The sequence below is a fragment of the Scophthalmus maximus genome, chromosome 11, assembly GCF_022379125.1.
Source record: "Scophthalmus maximus strain ysfricsl-2021 chromosome 11, ASM2237912v1, whole genome shotgun sequence".
NCBI lineage: Eukaryota > Metazoa > Chordata > Actinopteri > Pleuronectiformes > Scophthalmidae > Scophthalmus > Scophthalmus maximus.
Genome location: NC_061525.1, coordinates 17617362 through 17627500, shown reverse-complemented (window position 1 = coordinate 17627500; position 10139 = coordinate 17617362). Strand labels below are relative to the sequence as shown.

The following is a 10139-nucleotide window of genomic DNA, read 5'->3' as shown; positions in this document are numbered from 1 at the left end:
ACTTGCCCTCCAAAACCCACTAAACTTTAATGACTGAGCCGGTACGAGGAAAGACGGGGACACGGTACGAAAGAGAAAGAAGAAATCTCTGAAAAGCTCTTGCATAGAACTCACACATAGTTGTTTGAGGTGTGAACCTCTTGTCCTAGATAATCCAGCCGGTGTCAAGATACAAAAGATACAAAATAACACAGTATAAGATGCCTATGCAGGGTAAATCAAACCGGGTAGGGGAAGGCTAGGGGGGTCTCTCGGAGCAAAGCTACAATAGTCTGGGCTCAACAGTGCTTCTGCGTCTCTGTGCCGAAGGATTTTTTTTAAGGACTACACTTTACCTGGAAATGTGAGACTGACGCCACTGCTCTTGCAATCAAACCCGCATCACTGCGCTGAGGCTCGGCTCAGTGAAGTGCAGGTCGCGGCTCAGAGATAATGCTGCTCCGAGTCTGCAGGTTTCGACGGTGAGAAAACCGACTTTGCCCCCGTGGGAATGATATTCACACTTATTATTAGGATTATTATCGCTGAGGAGTGGGTGAATAAGTCATTCATACTGAGAGACGACATGTCAGACGATGCTATTACAGAGAAGCGATTATGTCTTTCAGGTATGTCCTTTAATTTAATGAGGCCCAACAGCGTTAGCGACTCTGAGGCGCCTCTTATCTTCTATAAAATACTCTGGGCGTGGTATTCGTTTATTTAGTGCGTTGATCCGGTTGATGTGTCACGACATGTACCACTCCTGCACATTTGCCCGTTATTCCTCTGAACAAACAACAAAACAAAACGTGCCCGTGCGATGGAAAGCCCGAGTGCAATTTGTGCTTAACTTGCTATTTAAAACGATCGAAGGTGACACATCAGAATTGGGTGACAGAGCGGATTAAGCATGTGTGTCCTCTGCAGCGAAAAGCCTCTCTCTTTTTGGCTCTCTTAACGTATTTTATAAATTCCCACATCCCACGGTGACCAGAATACCCTTGCTAAATGTCAAAGTCTATAAGAAATGCTTCTGACTATAACTCAGTAATATGTCTCGACAATTATTGCCCTTATTTTGTGTTTGGAAGTCTGTAGTAGTGAGTTACCTTCATTTTCTCGCCTCAAAATGCTGTGATATACTGTAAATCAGTGTTTTATAACCACAGTTAAAAAGCAAATTCGGATTACAACCCTAATGGTTACAGACAATGAGCTTATTGCCGAGATCTCAGCACTTAAAATCATAAAATCTGATTAGACGACATGAAAGCATCTGCCTCTGGATATGTCGGCTCAAATAACTATCATAATTTCATCATAAGGGTTCGAGATTTGTGTTTGTACTAAATCCATCCCAGCACGAACTGAACAGAAGGCAAGGCGCGTCTGAAAATTGCTCATTAACGCCATCATGTACCAGCTATGCAAATTTAAATGATGTTATTTCATGACGGTATTCCCAAACTCGGGTGGGATTTGCGGCCAAGAAAATAAAATAAAAACATTCTCTGATAAAAAGCCAAACTACGATTTACTGATTGATAGGGGTGGGACGATTCAGTTATCTCACGATTCGGTTCAATATACGATGGGAGGTTTGCGATTCGATATTAGAGGTTCAGTGATCTACGAATATTCAGAACTGATATCTAATTTTCAGCCATTTAATTTTTCTTCTTCTTCTTCATTTGTTTTTTTAAATTTTTTATTTTGCAGGGAGTAAGTAATGGATCCAGGTGGAAAATAAAGTCAGGCAAATTTAGGGGGGCCGGTATCTAGGAGTGTGTGCAGTTTAGTGAGGCTTGATTGAATTTAAGGCGACTGTTGGCCCTTGGCAGCGGTATGCGCTCCACTGAGTGCCTCTCAGTGAATGTTATAACGTTGAGAAGAAGCGAAGCTCACACACAGCTCACTCCCAATTCAGTTTGGTTGGCATGTCTGGACTGACGCTGCCATGCAGAGAGTCCAGAAAGTAGGTCGACGCAGATCGACGACTCTAGTCCAGCTAGAGTGCAGTTCTCCTAAAGTCCACCACTGAAATCCCTCAGACCCAGTGGTACAGGAGAGATTAAGCCCCAACAATGGCGACTACATGACAGCCAGTAAAGACTGGAATTGGAAAAAATAATGCGCGCAGGCCTGGATGAAGTTGTATGACGACCCTATGTCCATTGTTTCTTTTGTTTTCCGTCACGTGTGGCCAAATTTAACACGACAGAGATGCATCCACTGCACAAAACCACCTTTAGTAACCTGATTGCCAAAGAGCTGCGGAGATTATACTGAGCATTTAACAACCTTTCAGCTGAATAAACCTGCACAGATAATAACGTCCGCTCAAAGAAAATCTTTTGGTAAATTTCATTAGTCGCCGCAAAAATAAATGTATGTTGAGCGCGTTAAAACACGCAGGCCAGATCCAGTTTTTAATTCACAGAAACTGCAACAATGCCGACACGAGCAAGTCCAGAGGCCCCGACTGACACCCTCGGAGGTAACTTTAGTTTATGCACTTGCCATTTGCCAATTTATCACATTTCCCTTTCATCAAGTACATGACGCCCATGAGCGAGGTGCACACGCCTAACAGTGACCTCACAGTGACCTGACCCGGCCTTGGGTCCAATTCTACATCGCAGCAGCGAGATGTTGCGTTAAAGTGCCGGGGGTCAGTCAGCGACAACAGGATTGTGATCGGCTGTTATATATCGCTGTTTAAAGCGCTAACTGCACCGGCGGAGCTGCGATGTGTGAAAGCTGTGAAAGAGTTGAGCTTCACTGCGAACATCGCAGATGTTCAGGTGAATTTATGTGCAACATCAACTCCGCTGGTCCCTTTAACTCTCTGACAAAACCTGCTGCTGCATATAAAGTAATATTGAGTATTTTCCTACGTCTCCATTACTTTGACAAATATCAGTAGCAGAAAAATACAGTTACTGTAATTAGCTTTTTACAATTATTTCTCCATCTTTCCAGGGAACAGGCCAAAGAATCTCACAGTTGCACTACTGAGTGATGTCACTCCGGCCATTTTTGTCCTAAATCACATCTGTTTCGCCCAAACCTTCTCTAAGCACTATAAAGGAGACACTTCAAAAATCTTACCAGCAGAAACTGGCAGCTCAGTAGCAACAAGGAGGCGCTGGCAACCTGCTGCAGAACAAGACATTTTCCTTTCTTCACGTCTAGTCACTCAGCGGAAACCCGACTGAAGGGAAGAGAGTGCCGTTTCGAGATGTTATGTCACATCATTTTCGTTACCTCACCGTCACTCGGTGCCCGCTAACACGTCTCCTGCAGCTTTCAGACTCTACGCTACGGAGGATTTTGTCCATCTTTGTTGCTGGGAGTGGGAGCGGTGTATTGCTACTCACCATGGTGCAGCCGCCCTCCGCGTCGTCTTCGAGCAGGCCCAGTTGACACAGAGCTTTCTCGTTCCTCTGCCAGTATTCGGACGAGTCCAGCACACTGTTACTGCACAGCACCTGCGGCACGCAGATAATAAAAAGCACTGAGGTCACGCCACACAGGGGACACACATGGAGCGCACACACACACACACACACACACACACACACACACACACACCGTCACATTTTCACTGTGTCCTCCTCGGGTTGATGGGATCAATTGACCTTTCTCCGGAACCTTTACCTCAGGACAAGTGTCCTCCTCGGCACTGGATCAATAATGTGTCAGCTAACCAGACACTTCACATTATATATATATATCTATATGTACACACAGTTAGTCTATATAAGGGACGAGACAGTTGATGCCTCCTCCCTGGGGGGACACATTAATGAAACCTTTTCTCTATGAAGCCTTCAGTCATACAGCTGCAATTGCCGACGACAGGCAAGAGTGTTTTTGACTGCCGCCTTTATTTGTCACAGAATATTGATTTTCTCCTTTAAAAATCACCCAGTTATAGTGCCAATTTACATTACAAGGATGGACTGAAACGTCCCCCTGATGCTTATCACAATGATGGGATATGACCATGTGGTATTTTTACATTTATTTATTCATAAGACAAGAAAAAGGCAGTTTGCTGTTCATACTACAGAAGGCAAAGTATTGAAATCACACGCTATAAATAAAGTCGTTCTTATGTAATTAATTTGACATGTGACGGATATTGCGTGTGCATTGTCCTCTCATCTCACGGTGTATTTTTAGTGACAAACCATCCCCCGTATGCCTGCACCCTCAGGACAGGGCCATCTGTGCCGGCCCTTGGCCAGGTAAAGGTGACGTAGACTCAGCTGATCTCACCGAGAGCAATCATATCAAAGGCTGCTGCCACAGGTCGGCGGAACCCGAGGCTCAATTACTGTACGACAACGTCGTCACCTCGTGTCCCGACGGGAGACCGGAGTGGAAGTCAGTTAGGATCGTGTGCAGTGGGCTAATTGGGAAAACACACGAGCGAAAGCACCTGCACACATACATGTACGGTAAAGGGACACACCGCAAATGGAGCAGCACACACTTTGAAAAGGAAATTCAATCTAGCCTCCACCTCAGCCCACTGATCTGCGCCATTTCCCCTCCTGTCTCTCCGGCACTGGGAGATGATAAATCTACTGGGCTGACCCGAGGGCCCGGCTGTTCCTCTTATTACACAACCCCTGGGTGTCAGTGGCACCCCGGAGGAGGAAATGAAAATCTCTCGCACTGCTGGAACGGCACAAACAGATAAAGTGACGAGGAGACAGATATGACGGACAGGTGCACGCACGAAACAGGCAGAGGGACACACACACACACACACACACACACACGGGTAGATGTTTGGTTTCACTGGCATCCCAACACAGACGCACGAGGCCCAGCTCTGGTTTTTTTACCTTCTTACAGGCGCTGATGGACGAGGCCACGGCGCTGCCTGTGCTGCCTCCCTCCACCTCAACGGACTCCGAGCCTTCCAACATGGCAGACGACTGGAAGTTACTGCGAGGCAAAAAGGGCACAGAGTTGACTTTGTCAGAGCAAGTTCTTGTCAAACGCACAACACCTCCCTCTTTAAGAAGACTGTGATCAGTGAGGATGGGTTGTCTCCACTCTGTCGGCAGCAGCCCATTACCTGTCACGTTTGCTCATACTTAACAGCGTGTAGCATGAGAGTTTTCAACGAATTACCCGGACAGCCGGTGTCGGACAGGAGAATTATTTCGATATTCTGAGCTGAATACTTAATTATTTCACCAAGATCATTCCCAGACTAGCAAGCCAGAGCCATGGCAGCTTCCGACGGCCCCATTTTGCACCAGTCTTAGGTGTGGAACCTTGGACGTGGTCAAGACCTTCTAGTCACAGTGCTTTTTTTCTTTCCTGATGTCTGTGATGTCTTTTCTCTGCATGCGTTGCACCAACATGCTCGTGACATCTGCACGTTGGCCCCGTTGGTGAACTGCAGCTTTTTGTAGGAGGTGCGTTCAAGAGATCCTGCAGCCTGCCCCCCATTTCTGTAAGAGAACGTACGCCACTAGGCAATTAATTGCCTCCGCCCCGAAAAAAAATCATCCCCACTTTGCCAAATCATGCAATTTGGCTTTGACGGCGATGGCGACAGAGGATTAAAGCAGGACAAACAGGGTAACGCGACACGTGACCTTCATTCGGTGCACATGAGAACATTATCCAACAAACTGTAATGACGAGAATACAGCGAGCCTGAGAGGCAACAGCTCAAATATCCCAGGAAGGCGTCATTATCCACTGTGCATGCTTTCACTGAGATAAGCCAAATCGAAGCTTATCTGGAATGGCATTAATGAGGATCAATTTGGAGAAATAAAGAGGCTGGGGATGCATATTTAAATAGGAGTAGCTTTTTTTTTTTCCTGTAATCCACATATTTCAAAGCACATTAGAAGCATTCCATTCTGAAAGCCCGGAGGGATCAAACAGCTATATCTGTTTGCAGTGAACGAACATGCCTGATGTAAATAATTGTGTCACAGGAAAAGTGAGTTTGGCTGGGAACATGAGAGAGAGAAAAAAAATCATATACTGGAGAGAAGTGGAAGTGATGTGCTTTGAATAGCCTGCGAGGCACACGTCAAAACACACGCACACGCACACGCACGCACACACACACACACACACACACACACACACACACATTCTGCAGTAAATATGCTGGAAGCCTGCAGAAAAATTTGTACAGCGAATGGCACTGTGTGGAAAATGATAAATGAAAGCCTGCTCTGTCTGCAGTGTCCATGCAAATGTTAAATGATTCTCGAAGAATGACTGCAGAAGATAGGGTTGTCGGGCGCGACCCCCTTTCTAATCTGTGCTCTCTTCGAGACCTCTTCCATCACGACACGGTGATAACTGACAGGTTTTGCTGCGCGCGCGCGGTGCGCCCGCGGCTCCGGTTGCCCAGCAGGCACAAACCCGACGTGAGTGAGGACACAATTAACATCTGACATGTCTGGCTTTCAAGGGCAGCCCCCGGTCCGCCGCGGCCGTGGTTTACAACGAACGCTTTCGTGGTAGAGGAGGATTTCGCTCAGACTTCCACAGGGATATGTTGGTGCGCAAATGGATAACTTTTGGTGCAGGTGCAGCCTTCGGATTTAACTGCTCTGGAAAAAAAGCGTTCCACCTGGGTTAAGTGACGATATTGGAAAGTTCAGGTCGTGAAGAATGCAGTGAACTTGAGTTTTCATTTATGACGGAGGAATAATGACACTAAAGCTTATAAGCACATTGAGATGTAAACGTGACTATTTCATTCACTTTTCTAGCGCCTTTTTTTCTCCAATACATTAGCCTACAAACTGACACTTCTCACAGTCAGACAAAAAACCCCCCAGCATGCTTTGATTCAATACACCATCAAATATATAGCGCGCTTCCACATTACACTTCCTTCATTCCAACGCTACTGTAAAGGAAATATGTAAAAAAAAAAAATCATATTTTGCAAGGGTGCTGCAAATATCACAGCAGATACATGTGAAATATTGAGTGCGAATATTGAAGTGGCATAGATCACAGACGCAACAAAGCTGGAGATTAGACATGTCGTTTCAGGGCCAACACAGACACATTTTGTTGGTATTGTTTGGAAATGGGCGACGACGCTCCTCCACTGCCCCCCCCCCCCCTATCCTGGGATAATAAGCAGCCTCTTACCTCGGCGTTTTCAGGAGGCACTTTACGCCTGCCATTCTGTCAAAGAAAACAAACTGTCCTCAAGCAGTGGGATTATTTCCTCTGTGTCGGGGCAGCCAGCGGCCAGCACAGCGGAGCGCCTCCACGCGTAATTGTTCCGGGACGCTCTCCGGTCCAGATGCGCCTCCACCGAACGAGCACTGAAGGAATGCCAGACCTGGAGGAGGAGGAGGAGGAGGAGGACCGCGATGAACTGGACTGCGCACCGCGGTGTCAGCAGCAGCAGCAGCAGCAGACCACCGCTTGTCCTGCGCGTCTGTCCGCCAAGTGCAGAGTGCAGGCGCAGGAGCCCCGCACGGATCCCACGTAATGAGCTGCTGCACGACGCAGGCGAGGGCATGGATATTGGACAGTGCGCGCGCATGTCGACGCACACGGCACTGTATAAACAGAGGCACGCGCGCAACTACGTAGTTACTTCGCGTCCAATGCACCTCATCAATAAGACCACTTAAAGCGCAGGGGCCATATGATAATTAAACTAGGGGCTAATGAATGTATCGATCGATGAGGACTGATGGACAGCGATCGATCATCAGATGAAATCTCCCATCACAACACACCAGTCACGTGATCTGTGAAGGTGGAGAGAACCCCAGGCGTTGGCTTCATCTTGCAGCCGTGCGTTCTAACTTTCAGCATCGTGGGAATTTCTCATGTGTTGTTCCTTCTCGTCAGTCAGGTGCTCAACTTCCGGTGAGACCACAAAAGGTCAGTGCAATAGATTCTATGGTTGACCCTCCATTTTGCTCCTTTAGCCCCAGTGAGCACACAAGAAGAAAACATCCACCACCAACACATTCAAGTGGAAAAAGCAGACATGGCCACTGTTTTTCACAGATATGATCTGGCTTTTGGAGATAAATTTAGACTGTGTCACGAAGCGGTCTCCTTGGAAATATGGAAATCTACTGTTAGGTCCACTGAGTGGATTATAAAAAGCACACTGCTCCATCTGCAGAGTGACAGTGACACTGGAGCCTGATCATGCTCTGCAACAATCATAATATCAGTGCTGCTCTTTGTTGGAACAGTTGGGTTCCTCTGTGATATTGTGAGGTCTCGGCCTTACATTGTAAAGTGCCTTGAGATTATGTATGTTGTGATTTGACACTATAAAAATAAAATTGAATAGACTTACTTTTACAGAAAGGCTTTTTTTAAACTTCTGTTGTTTGAGTCGTTGGTCTTATTTTCTACTTTAATTTAGTGTTTTTATCTTTTTTATTCTGCGCTTATGAGTGTGTATATGTACATGCGTACATGTATATGCTTATACTGTTAATGTTGCATTTTTTATTTTGACCTTGGAAAGCACTTTGTGCTCATCAGGTTCAAAAGTGCTCGGTTGTTATTATTATTATTATGACGTTGTAAACTTTGTCATTGGAGAGTTTTCTAGTGGACAACTGTAACACGAGATGTTTTTCTTTACAACTGCAAATATTTTTTGGCATTTATTGCAACTTATCAGCTAACTACTTTACTGTTATATTTCAAATATATTAATATTTCGTTTTTTAATTGTAATAAATGAATGAGTCAACTAATGAATTCATTCATCGTCTATTTTTAGACTTGGAAAGTGAAAAAAAATGCTCGTTGGAGGTCACTATTTAAAGGTAAACACACACACACACACACACACAAACACACACACACACACACTACTTTACTCACATTACTTTCCCAATTGCCACTTGAGACAGCTCATATCCCTCATCTGGGGCAGTAAGTGAGCCAATATAGAGAACGATATCTACGTTCTCTGTATCTGATGCGTATCTGATGGTTACAGTAAAAATTCCTGCTTCGGTCCATTAAGGAGGTGACCTTCAGTTCCACATCATCCCACTGAGACGGTGTCGGGGGCGAAGAGGGGACTTGGTGGGCAGAGAATGGGAAACGCGGTGGATATTCAGGAGAAGAAAGCGGGGGTCCTGATGAGATCTGTTTGCGTGGTTGTGAATGGCGTGCCAGACGGAGAGATCATGCTTTTGTGGATGACTATGACGGGTGAAGTGTATGTCTTCACTCTGCTGAAAGGATCATTTTTGCCAAAGGGAAGGCTTATTTTCAGTGTGCACTCTACCTCAAAGAAAATAGATTTCTACATGCTGTTATCAGCTACCATGTGATTTCTCCCCCTCTAGATGCCACTTGCTTTCAGTCAGTTCCCTAACAATATCAAATCGCAATTCCTGTGATTGCAATCTCTCTGTGAAGCAATGCAGCCCACAGAGGGACACGTGTTCCCGAAACACTTGCTCAGCCTCAGCCCCCCCCCCGTCCCAGTTCACGTGTGGCGGAGCATTTTGAATATATAAAACAGTCTCAAAGTCCTCATTGAGCGCTATGAACTTGAGTTGCGCGGCCACTTTCAGCCAAAATCTCTCAATACAGATTCGGATATGAATAGCAGAAGACCTGCCTCAGCCATTTCATCCTCCTCTGCTGAAGAAAAGAGTTTCTCTTGATAATATTACAACGAGGTGTTCGGACAGAAACATGTGTTCTTTATCATGGACCTAATAATAGAACAAGTACCCGTTTAAACATTAAAAAAAACCTACTAGAGGAGTGTGGTACCCTCTGCAGCTACATGTTACCATGGCAAAAGAAAAACCGAGAGAGTCTGAAATCAAAAGTATCAGCAAGGAAAAGCAGCTTCAGTCTCACCACGGCCGAAATTATTGTGCATAACAACTGAGGCAGCGTGTGACACCTGAATGAATCATCCGCGTATTCTGTTTCTCAGCGGCTGCCGTCTTTCTGAGAATCATCTTCAGACAAACTGAACAGAAATGTCTTCCTCCTCCATCGTCTGCCTTAGTGTGACAGCATGAAGGAGCACGAATGGACCAAAAGCCACCGTCAACGCAAGAACTCTGATGGTGTGCACCAATGACTGTGCAGTCTACGCGCACGCTGTACTGTACGCACACCTTTACTTTGCCAAT

At 45.8% G+C, this 10139-nt stretch overlaps 1 protein-coding gene across 4 annotated transcripts in view; it reads right to left on the bottom strand.

Annotated features, from left to right (window-relative positions):
- The window catches only part of LOC118299414 (SPHK1 interactor, AKAP domain containing), a 45231-nt gene that overhangs the window by 19803 nt on the left and 15289 nt on the right, over positions 1-10139 (bottom strand). For 3 of the 4 annotated variants that reach the window (XM_047335742.1, XM_047335744.1, XM_047335743.1), the window contains exons 2-3: positions 4842-4944; positions 3363-3473 (exon numbers count right to left, since the gene is read on the bottom strand). In XM_047335742.1, coding sequence (XP_047191698.1) covers positions 3363-3473; positions 4842-4944 — 214 coding nt within the window. Of the gene's footprint in view, positions 1-3362; positions 3474-4841; positions 4945-7140; positions 7629-10139 lie in introns of those variants that run through there. The other variant, XM_035623107.2, reaches the window with a different exon arrangement.